At 39.3% G+C, this 12,715-nt stretch overlaps 1 protein-coding gene across 1 annotated transcript; it reads right to left on the bottom strand.

Annotated features, from left to right (window-relative positions):
* Positions 1-6,377: 6,377 nt before the first annotated feature.
* Positions 6,378-11,693, bottom strand: LOC121171820 (olfactory receptor 1571-like). The gene is given in 3 exon segments (XM_041003547.1): positions 6,378-7,175; positions 10,619-10,728; positions 11,669-11,693. Coding segments are annotated over 3 exon segments (933 nt in total).
* Between the last annotated feature and the right edge of the window lie 1,022 nt (positions 11,694-12,715).

Raw genomic sequence — 12,715 nt, 5'->3', positions numbered from 1 at the left:
AGTTAGGGTATTCTGGGTCCCTGAGTAAAAGAGAATTTCCCACCATGTCTTGAACTCACCAGAGCATGTCTCTTCCAAGGGACAGGGGTGCTATTAGCATATCAATTCCCCACCTGAAGTATCGGCCATCCCCTCTGGCCATTGTGGGAGGGTCTCAGGCAGATCTCTTTATCATTGAAAGGAGAGCAGGAAGAAGTAATACACATCCGCCCAAGGCCTGGAATGTCCTATGTCTGGCACCTCTGTGGCCTTTTGTCCCAAGGCCAGGTACCATGGAAACCAGGAATTTTCTTTGTTCGTGGAAAAACATCTTTGAGGGAAACCTTTAAAAGGTGCATTCCCCACCATTAATACGGGTTTTGCTTATTCTTCTCCTGCCACTATGGCAGAGCACTAGGGTTTTGCTTCTTGTCCTCCTGCCACTATGGTAGGAGATAAGGGTCTTTTCTATCTCAAACCCCCCTCCAGTCGCTAGGACGGGAGTCTTCTTTTCTCAGCCTTCCTAATAAATCCTGCTTTAAAACTAAACTGTGTCCGCATGAAAATTCTTCTTTCCTGCGAGACAAGAATTTGAGGTTGCTGCCACACATCTTATCCTCCTTCCTGTTTTTCCATAAATACTTGATCATCAAGTTGGACTGGCTGATTGAAAGCACTGATCCTGCTGAGATTTTTTTTTGGGGGGGGGAGGTGGGGTGAGCTATGGAAAATTCTAAAAAGCAGCCTAGGGTCAAAGTACACCTTAACAATAGTCAGGTAGTGCATAGTTTAGTAGGTACTGGCTTAGATATTACTAGCATAAGGGAATCAGATTGGCCTTTGTCTTGGCCCACTCAGATCATGCCATGCTATAGAAAAGGAGTTGGACTCACAAACATTCCCAGCATTTCTCAGGCTTTCTTTTATTGCCTTTATTAAAGTAGTTAAGCAAACTGCCATTTTTAAGTGTTATATTCTTAAAATACCGATTACAGTTTTTTCACAAAATCTTTTTGAACAATGGAGGGGCTCACTTAGTGTTTGGCCACTGGGTAATGAAGCCGCCTTCTGTCATCATTCATTGGAGATCAGATCAACCAATATGGACAGAACAATGATCTTTAAGTGATGTAAAATTTGAAGCTGCTTCTCAATTAGTAGAACTTATACAAGGACATACGAAGACTTCCACATCTCTTTGGAATTCTCAGATTTTGTTTTTAAAAAGAAATTGGCAAGTGGTGCTTACTTACCTACCGTTAGGCAGTTAACTCTACTATGTATCATATGGGAGCCTTATAGTTGGGTTTGACTCAGCCTTTCATGATTTCTATGGATTGTCATATTATGCTTCTTGATTTACAGGATCGCTTCTTTACTATTCCTATCCACCCTGATAATTGCATAAGATTTGCACTTGCTTTGCCATTTCTTAATAATGTTCATCCCCATAGACAATATCAATGGGTTGTTTTGCCTCAGGGTATGATGAACTCTCCTACTTTGTGTCAAATATATGCTTCCAGCATTCTACAACCCATCAGACCACAGTATTCTCAATTATTAAAATTTTCATTTTATGGAAGATATCTTGTTCGCTTCTCCCGAGGCAGGTATTCTTGATCACATTCTAACCGTGATAATCAATCATTTTTACTATGTATGGCCTTGTTGTTTCTCCCAATAAAGTGCAAAAATACTGTCTTGTTTATTATCCACGACAAACTACAATGTCAGTTTAATCACCCCAGTTTTTTCAAATATGCCGAGATAATCTCAAAATGCTTAATGAAAAACTTTTAGGTTATATAAATTGGCTCAGACTTTCCTTGGGGATCCCCAACTGTGTTCTTTATAATTTATTTTCTACTGTTCAAGGTGGAAGATGGCTTGCATGTTTGGGCCTCTGCCATCCATATGCTCTGACTTTGTCTTCTTTCAGCTGTTATGGCACTTTAGGGAGTAGAAAATCTCTCTCTCACTGTCTAACTCTTTCTCTCACTCTTACAAGTAAATAAATAAATAAATAAATAAATAAATAAACAACTTAACCCTGGTTAAAACACAAGCAACTAGCCCTGGTTAAACATATTTTGAATATGTATATGTAATTGTGCTTTTGTTTTTCTTTTATTGTTTCAGCTAGTCACATTTTCCTTAAAGCTTGGCTTCCCAAAGTTTCAACACTTGGACACATTTTGATAAAGGAAATTACTATTAAAAAAAAATCTTGAAGCAATGCTATGCTGCCAAAAGGGCCTCAGAAATGTCTAGTGAATTCTAGAAAGAAAAGATGAGAACTGATTTGATTTATTGCTAAACTAAAGGAGAAGCACTGTTAAAGAAGACATATTTTACTCTGTTTGTGTAATATAATTTAAAGAGATGATCTAAAGGATAAAGGTACTGAGAGAGTTAGAAAGAGATCATCCATCTGCTGGCTCACCCCCAATAGGCCATGATAGCCAGGGCTGGGCCTCCATGAAGCCGGGAGCTCAATCCTGGTCTCCCAACTGGGTGACAGGAATCCACACACATTTACAGTATCCCTGGATACATTATCCAAGAGTGGAGCAGTGGGGCATCTGAGACTCAGACAGTTGCTTCCATGTGGGGTCATGACATTGCCAACATCACCTGAATCTGCTGAGACATATTTTCACAGTCATTCTTTTTTAAATATTTATTTGTTTATTTATTTTTAAAGATTTATTTATTTATTGGAAAGTCAGATATACAGAGAAGAGGAGAGACAGAGAGGAAGATCTTCTGTCCGATGATTCACTCCCCAAGTGAGCGCAACGGCTGATGCTATGCTGATCTGCAGCCAGAATCCAGAAACTTCTTCTGGGCAACCCACGCAGGTGCATGGTCCCAAATCTTTGGGCCATCCTTGACTGCTTTCCCAGGCCACAAGCAGGGAGCTGGATGGGAAGTGGAGCTGCCGGCATTCGAACAGGCACCCATATTTTTCCTGGCTCGTTCACTTCAGCCACTAGGCCACGCTGCCAGTCCCAATTTATTTTCATTGGAAAATCAATATTAGAGAAAGAAAGAGAGCCAGAGATAAAGATCTTCCATCTGCTGATTCACTGCCCAAATGGCTATAGGAACAAGCTGAGCTGACGCAAAGCCAGGAGCCGAGAGATTCTGCCTGGTTGCCTACACGGGTACAGGGTCCCAAGGCTTTGAGCCATCCTTGACTGCTTTTCCAGGCCACAATCAGTGAACTGGAATTGAAGTGGGCAGCTAGAACAAGATCCTGTGCTTTCTACACATGCGTGTATGTGATTTCTACGCATGCGTGGTGAGGATTTTAGCCATAAGATGAAGTTAAATTTTCAAAATTTTATGTGACATAGTAGAAATATGTCACTGAAATAACCCATTGTTTCATAGTTTCTGTTGAGTCATATTTTCCTGCTGAGCCATAGTTTCATGTTGGTTCTTATATGTGTCTCAGAAATGCCATGGAATTTCTAGAAATCTGATGTGTGAGCAATATTATTATGTTTATGTGGAAATGTATGCCAGTGAAATGAGCAGATGTTCTGGTCCACTGCACTTCCATTACAATGAAATTAACTGCATTTTTTTTTTCATTCTGAGACAATATTTATAGTACACTAATTTGATCTTAACTTTTCAAACAGGTATTTATCAAGGATGACAAAGTGCAATTGTGACACAGATTTATAAGTCAAGAATTAGGGAAAGATGAAACCTTCTCTCCAATAGGCAGGAATCTTGTCTGTCCCTCCCACAGAGCATTGACTGACATGGGGGATGGTGATTAAAACAGCATAGAAAAAGTATATGGGAATAAGGCAAAAGGCTCAGTATTTTTCAATAAATATGCAAGGTTTCAGAGGAACATCACATTTTTTTTTTTTTTGGTCGTTTTGGTTTATGTGGCTGTAGTATGTTGACACAATGCTTGCACCATCACATGAGTAGATACAGATGGGAAGATGATAGAGTCTTTAGAGCCTGCCCAACTGAGGGATTGGTTGGTTGGTTGGTTGGTTGGTTGGTTGGTTGGTTGGATTTTTGGTTTTTTTTTGTTTTGTTTTGTTTCATGGTGCAGCTAACTGATTCTTTAACTCGTGCCACAGAGTAAATGGTGCTCCAGCAAGTAGCAGTAATCTTCTAGGCTGCCACCCAACACAGCATTGGCCACAAGTAGATGCACATGTCTTCCAGTGGGCACTCGGAGCAAAGCTGGCTAGTGATGGCCATGAGCAGGACCACAACCTTCTGAAGCTTTGCTTCTTCTCCCGGCACTCCTCGTCCTATTTATGATGGAGCTCATGATCCCGATTCCTAGCCAGATCTCCTGCTAAGCCTGGGTGTACGAGGCTGCCTGGGGACCCAGTCATTGTCAACACTGGTTTGAGTCAACTCAGAGCAGACAACCATCCCAGGCCACACCAGCTCCCACAGCCAACAACTCTGTAGATCGGAGGTTTTACAAACATTGTTTTGTCAAACTTTGAAAAAGTAATCACATGGAAATTCATTTTCAGAGGCAGAGAGAAAGGCTTACAATGAATGAGTTTAGGCCTGAGCCAGGAGCCAGGACTCAACCCTGTTCTCCCATGGGCATGGCAAAAACAGCTACTTGAGCCATCATAGCTGTCTGTCAAGGTGTTATGCATGGATATTTTAAATTTTATGAAGTATAGTGTCTTCTGAAAGTTTTTGCAAACTACCATCATCTTCAAGTGTCTCACCTTCCAGGAGTCTCATGGGAAGAATTAGAACAAGAACAGATTTATAATAACATATTGTCCTACCAGGATTAGGAAGAATTCTCAGAAAACCAATGAAGAAACAGGTATTTTCAGAAAATTTCTAATCCAGCAGTGAGGAGAGTAATGTTGCATCAAGTGACCTAGAAATGGATGAGGATGTTCTTTTGATTTTTTTTTTTTAATTTCAGTTCTTAAATTTGTATGGATAGAAAAAGAACAGGTTTCAGGATTTTCATTAATAAAATTTGAAGAAATTAGTCATGCCTCCCTACATCAATATCTTCTTTCTTCCTTTTCTTCTACAAGTTTATGCAGTTACTTAGTTATATATTTTAATCATAGTCTTAATGTCAAATAAAAATCAGAATGACTACTGCTGTGCAGGAGTATTGACAAGGGTTAATACAATAAACATGTCACAAGATGCCAGTTCCATTCTTACATATCTTGTTCTTATGTGTGTGTTATATATGAACTATCATATATAATAAAAAGCATAAAATATGTTTTTTTTCTGTTGTGGTTGAAATAAATATAAAACAAATCACCATAGTGATTCTTAAATGTATCTTAACTAAAAAATGAACTCTTAAGCTATAAAAGAATATTCACTAGAGTCATAAGATGTTGTTTGACAAAAAATTATATCATGAGAAATGTGAACATTCCAATTGCACACACTTAACTTTATCTACATCAAGAATATGTGTAGGGCCTGGCGCAGTGGCACAGTGGCACAGTGGTTAAGGTCCTCGCCTTGTACCCCCGGGATCCCATATGGACGGTGGTTCTATCCCGGCAGCCCTGCTTCCTTCCAGCTCCCTGCTTCTGGCCCAGGGAAGCAGTCGAGGATGGCCCAAAGCTTTGGGAACCTGCACCCGCGTGGGAGACCCAGAAGAGGCTCCTGGCTTCGGATCTGCATAGCATTGGCCGTTGCGCTCACTTGGGGAGTGAATCATTGGAAGAATGATCTTCCTCTCTGTCTCTTCTCTCTGTATATCTGCCTTTCCAATAAAAAATAATAGAAATAAATCTTTAAAAAAAATAGAATATGTATAAAGCTATGCTAACAAAGATTCCCCTCAACAGAGCATGTGGTACACATAAATGGAATAAAACACAGCCATCAAAAGAATGAAATCTTATATTTCTGCATTAAATTTGGTGCAACTGGATACTAGTTTGCATACCGAAAAAAGTCATTCCAAAAGCAAATATAACTGGTAGTTCAATAGAATTTAACATATATGAAATTATTGAAAAATGTATAGGCACTCTAAAAATACACATGAAATTAAAAGTCATGTAACACATAAAGTGTTCTAATTGATTTCCATTTTTCCAAGAAATTTTTGAGTACCCATGGATTTCTGAAACAATGCTGACAATAAAAGTGGGATAAAGGAAAAATCAAAAAGTTTGGCATACCAGAAAACACACATACCATGCAATTGCTTGTTTATTTGCAATAGACCTAAAAGAATGCATACTAAGGATAATAATAATAATATGAACAAAACAGTGAACAGACTAAGCAAGCTCTGCTTTTTCCTCTGACAATTTTGTCACAATGTCTAACATTGAGGTGTGAGACATACAGTCACTAACACCGCTGAGCTCCAACACTGTGGGGTTCACTACAGTTTATAGAACTAGTCTTTTCAGAGCCCTCTTCATGTCTGTGTTCCTCAGGCTGTAGATGAAGGGATTCAGCATGGGGGTGACCACTGTGTACATCACCGAGGCTGCTGCAGTAGAGCCTGAATCTGGGGCAGCACTGGCACTGAGGTACACATCTATGTTTGTGCCATAAAATAGGGAGATGGCAGAGAGGTGAGAGGCACAGGTGGAAAAGGCTTTATGCTTTCCCTGAGCTGATGAGATGGCATGGATGGAGGAGATGATATTGGAGTAGGAGAACAGGATCCCAGCCAGGGGACCTACTCCCAGCAGTACAGATATAATATAAATCATGAGGTCATTGAGAAAAGTGTCAGAACAGGCTCTGCGTATCACCTGATTCAACTCACAGAAAAAGTAAGGAATTTCAAAATGTGTGCAGAAGCTCAGCCTCAGCATTAGTAAGCTCTGCATAAGGGCATTCAGAACAGCAATGACCCAGCACAGCAGAAGTAGCTATACACAGAGCTGGGAGTTCATGATGACCATGTAGTGTAGAGGGTGACAGATGGCCACAAACAGGTCATAGACCATCATGGTTAGGCGAAAGTCATCCACGCTTCCAAATAGCAGAGAGAATAACATCTGTGTGGTGCAGCCTTCATAGCTGATGGCTCTGCTCTGCATCTGGCTGTTCACCAGCATCTTGGGGATGGTGGTGGATTGAAAGCAGGCATCCACCAAGGACAGATTGGAGAGGAAAATGTACATGGCTGTATGGATGTGTGGGTCAGAGAGGATGGCCAGGACAATTAGCAAGTTCTACTTACAGTGACAGTACATGGAGAGGAACAGCCTAAAGATGAGAGCATGCAGTGGCTGAGTACTCTGCGAATCCCAGAAGAAGGAATTCTGAAAGCTGAGTTTTGTTTGTCAGTTTTATGTGGTGCACAACACTATCAGGACGATGTAGTTGCACCTGAAGCATATTTATACAAAGACAATGTAAATAACAGAGTACAAATTCAAAATTGATGTGTTTCTGTTCAGAATGTGGCTCCCACATTTGGTGATGGCTCAGGTTTCTCTTTTGATCCTTCCCAGTGAGTTCACTAAGAATTCCTTCCCACTCTCAGGCCTTCCCTAAAGTTTCAGTATTTTTGACCCCTTTGAAATTTCTATTCATCCGTGTTTACCAACTCACTATAGATTTTACAAGGAAAGTCATGAAGAAGTAAGGAGATGAATTGATATATAATATGTGTTTTTGTGTATGTTAAGAGAGACTGGGATTCAATTCTGGTTATCACAGATAAAATGATCTTTAATCTGATCATACAACTGGAGGCCGAAGTGTGTGACTCTGAGTGAATGGTTAATCAGCTAGACTAGAGGACTCATAAAGGATGTCAAATGAGAACAACTCTATGTGAAGCAGGTTAGAAATATATGTAAGGGTGACTTATGAAGACAATGTGCAGCACCAAATTTGTGTAGATTTTAATTGCAGTGCATTTGCAACTCAGGATGAGTTTGTGATTTGACAACAGAAAAAATACAAACTTTCACAAGTTCTCTTAAATTTTACTAAGGAGGTCCATCAACATGTCTTAAAAATGCAGCTAAGATTCACTCATTTTATGTATGCATTTAGCAAAATAGAGTTCTCCAAGTTTGATTACCTGTTATGAGTATGAATTAAAATACTTGTGCACCAGACATTTTGGACCATAACTAAGTTACCTTTTAAGTAAATCTTTATTATTTATTTATTTTTTGCACTAAAGAACACTCCAACTACATATAAGAGAACTTCATGGCAGAAAAAAAAAGTCTGTCAAAAATGGCCAATCTTTGTACGTAAAAAGACAATAGTCAGGAATAAAACTCTCACCTGACAACACTCCAGGAAAGTGTGAAATTGCAGAAAAAATGTAAGTGAATGGAAAGCCTTGGCAGATATCCAACTCACAGATGATGCAATATCTGCCAAGCAGGTGTTTTCGTTAGAGCCTGTCTTACTGTGTCATTAACATTGAGTCATCTGAGAACACAGTGTGAGAACAGAATGAGAACTGTTAGACCTGTGTTCCAGCAGCTGCTCCTATTAGGATTTCCATGCAGACATTTCCCCTTACATGGACCTTTCCTTTCAGTACAGGGACAGTCAGTTATAAAGCAAACAAGGACAGTTGTAACTCAGTCAACAGAGGCTGTTCCAGGGCCTGGAGGTTGTCATTTTCCCTCCTCTAATTAGTTTTGAATGTGAAACAACCGATTTCTCATATTGGAAAACGAGTAAGATTGAGATCCATCACATGTTCCTACAGAAAGAAAATTAGTTCTCTGTTCCAACAGACTTCCAAACGCTGCAAAGTTTGCTCCATGTACTCTAGGCAGCTTAAGCCTCTCATTTTCTCTGAGAGATGATCTTTTCTTGTCCTTATTTTTATTAGCAATGATCATTGCCCCAGGAGATCTAACCCTTTCCTGAACTTTGATAATCACTGTCATTTGTATTCAGTAGTTAAGTACACAAGTCAACAACCCCAGAACTGTAATACTGCAATAAGGTGGAGCAACCCACCATGGGGGGAGGGTAAGGGGAAACATAAGAGCCTTTGAAACATTGATTTAAAATTAAATGAGGGCCCGGCGTGGTGGCGCAGTGGTTAAGGTCCTAGCCTTGCATCCCCGGCATCCCATATGAGCTCCGGTTCTAATCCTGGCGGTCCAGCTTCCCATCCAGCTCCCTGCTTGTGGCCTGGGAAAGCAGTCAAGGATGGCCCAAAGATTTGGGACCCTGCACCTGCATGGGTTGCCCAGAAGAAGTTTCTGGATCGGCATAGCATTGGCCGTTGCGCTCACTTGGGGAGTGAATCATCGGACAGAAGATCTTCCTCTCTATCTCTCCTCTTCTCTGTATATCTGCCTTTCCAATAATAATAATAAAAAAGAAATGAAATAAAAAAAGACAATTCTCATGATTTTCCCCTAATATGTCATAGTTAAATGTAGTACAAAAATAGTGTAGTAATGGAAAAGGCATCTTGAGATTTGATTGTTGTTGCTACTCCTGGGAAATTGACTTCTCTGATTTTTTACTTGTTAAATATGATGGTTAGTGGTGCACTAAGCTGTGACTATCGAGGAGAGTGAGAATATATTTTTGAACAATAAAAAAGATGGAAAGTCATGGGGAATATTGCTAGGCAAGAATGGATGAAGGCAGGAATGTATTACTGCAATTGTATCTACCAAATTTAATTACAAAAGGATAAAGAGATAAAGCCAAAACACCTTGATGTTTACATATATGCATAGTTTAGTTTACTTTACCATTCAATTGTTTAAACATATTAATATATCTGTACTTACATTAACATTTTATATGCTGAACATATATAAACATATTAATTTTATATCATTGCATATTTAATATTATATATTTAATTTATTGAAATAAATTCATTAAATAGCTTAATATACATGTTAAATAAACTTGGCTTTCATTGGGGGAAGAATTTATTTCCTTGGCAAAATAAACATAAAAATTCTCAAATTTCCTAGAAGTGATAAACACTATTTGTTTCTTTACCTGAATTATATAGAGATAGGACACAAAAAGTTGAAACAAGCTGCATGATTTATGGCTGATTTCCTCAAGTCAGAAGCCATATTTAAGCAGCTAGTCCAAATGCAAAAAAGTGTACTAATTATTCTCTACACCTCCCCCCCCCAAAAAAAGTTAAGCTTTTTTGGCTGTAACCATACAGACTACATTTGATACACACACACATTCACACACACTCACACATACACACACACTCACGCACACATGGCCATTTCAGAAAGTTCGGGTAAAAGTTAAATTGTAATATTTGCTGACAGTTTTTTTTTGGGGGGGGGTTACTGCATTGTGACATTGCCCTCCTCTGTTAATGCACCCTTTCATGCCCAACTGCTTTGCCTCCATCCAAATCCCAACCAATGCTCATGTGAGGCTGGTACAGTTCAGTCCAAGACCTTAAGTCTTCTGCATCCCATATGGGAGACACAGGTGGAATTCATGGTCCTGGGATCAGACCTCAGCCACTGAAGAACTTTTTGGGAATAAACAATCATAAAGGGAATGCCATCTCTGTCTGCCTGCATCTCCTTCTCTCGTGGTCACTCTGTCCCCAAATCCTCAATTAAAATTAATTCATTTAGCTGACATCACTGACCACGACCAAGAGGGACAGGGTGCAGGGAGGCCTGCTTGCCTGAGTCATGATCTCAGCAAAGTACTTGTTCCTAAGAAAGAAAAGGGACATGCCCACAGAACTCAGGAAGGCAGGGTCACTGGGGATCAGGAAGTGAATGTACCTGAAGCCTATGGTAACAAGGAATGTGACAGGTCAAAAAGAAGAGTTGTTTCCAATGATTTGTGTGATGAAGGGCTATAGAAGCAAGGTGTTGGTAGTGGAGGACTGTCCAGGCACATGAGGGCATGTCATTTTTATCTGTGGGATGGGCCTAAGTAAATATGCTTTGATATTAATAAGAAAATTCCAAAGTCTAGCTGCAGAAGCAGTTCTTGTGTCTCACACATTGTAGCCTCTTCTCTCGTGTGGTTGATTCACAGAAGGAAAAGTTTTATGTGGTAGAAGTGGTGAATTCATGAACTTCATGTTACATTTCCAAGAGGTCTTCTGAGATCTCTTGGAAAATTCAGTATTATGTTAAAAACTGACTATGCATGACTTTTCAACAGCTGTGTATATGAAACATAGCTCTTATTATTTTCTTCTCTGTGAAAACTTGAATCCATTTGCATTTTCTTAGATATTTGGATGAAGATACTTATGGGTTGGTGAGATGCTACCTGCAGTTCAATTTTATGGGTATGTGTATTTTTAAGTTGTGATTGTATATCTGCTACTTGTTGGAAGTTGTCATCTTCCAGAGATCACATCTCTTTCTAAAAGTTATACCCCTTACTTCTTAATTCTGAAAGCAACTGTTATCATTTAATTAAACAGCATATTCACCTTTCATTAGCATGTGGAATCCTAATAACCTTCTTATGAAATTACACTAACACACATTGTGTCCTTTCACGATTTCTACTTTGTTTTTCAAATTTCAGAATAGTTGCACTGTAGGACTAGGGAAGGGAGAAAGCAGGCATGTCACTGTGCACCTAAAAATACATTAGAGATTATCACTTTGTATAAATTAAGTTCAAAGTTATCAAACCTTAAAATTAAAAAAAAATTAATTGTAACTGTCTCCACTGGGAGAAAAAACAACTTGAAATATGAAATACCCACCTTCACTGCTGTGCAAATCACCCATCCTTCTCATAGTCTTTTAAAAAGACTCTCTATGTCCCATGCATATACTCATGTATTTTCAATACAAATACATGAAAATAATCCTTTAAACAACATGAGTTCTTGTCAAAGTCAGCAGGATCTACCCAGCTGAAGATCTCATCTGTGAATTTCTACATGTTCACCTACATTCATTTTCATCACGAGGTGTCTGATTCTACATTTTTCAAACATGTTTTTCATCTATTTGTTTAAAAGAAGAAGCGACAAATGGGGAGAGAGTGAGTACCTCCATTTAGTCTGACAACCAGCACTGGTCAAGCTGAAGCCAGGGTCCAGGAACTCCATCGGGGTGTTCCATGTGGATGACAGGGATCCAAGCACTGGGTCAGCTTCTGCTGCCTAACCAGGAGCCAGGAACTCAAACTGGGTCTCCACTCAGATGAGGAGTGGGGTCAGCTTCTGCTGCCTTCCCAGGTGCATCCCCAGAGCTGGATCCTCAGCAGAGCAGCTGGGACTCAAAGTGCAAGCTGTGATAAGGAATGTCAGCCTTGCCAGAGTCACTTAGCTAGTTTCAGACACCACAGTTCAGTTCTCTGAATGTTGTGATCATCTTAACGATATGTGAGGTGGGGACCACCACTATGTTTTTGCAGATAGAGAGACACCTGTGTGAGAACTTATGACACCTTTCAAACTTTGCTATCTAAATTGTAATAGTATTTTGCTATGGACTCAGTTTTGTCTTGAACACTCTACCTTAATTTCCTCAGTTTTTGTTTGTTGTCATGAACCCCACATGATCTGAGATAATATCCGTGATGTAAAAAAAGAATAATATATATGCATAGAACATCTACATAGGAAGGGAATATTACATATGTGAAACACTATTAAATTTAAAAAATATTTTTGAATTAATAAATTTAACATAAAGAAAAGTTGTAAGAAAATAAACACCCATACATATAAAAGACAATTATTGATCAAAACAATCAATTTGACATTGTATGTGCTCTATGCCAGAATAATACATGTCACATA

Source organism: Ochotona curzoniae, unplaced genomic scaffold (assembly GCF_017591425.1).
Source record: "Ochotona curzoniae isolate NIBS_2020 unplaced genomic scaffold, NIBS_Ocur_1.0 scaffold_274, whole genome shotgun sequence".
Lineage (NCBI taxonomy): Eukaryota > Metazoa > Chordata > Mammalia > Lagomorpha > Ochotonidae > Ochotona > Ochotona curzoniae.
This window is presented reverse-complemented; position numbering and strand designations above follow the sequence as displayed.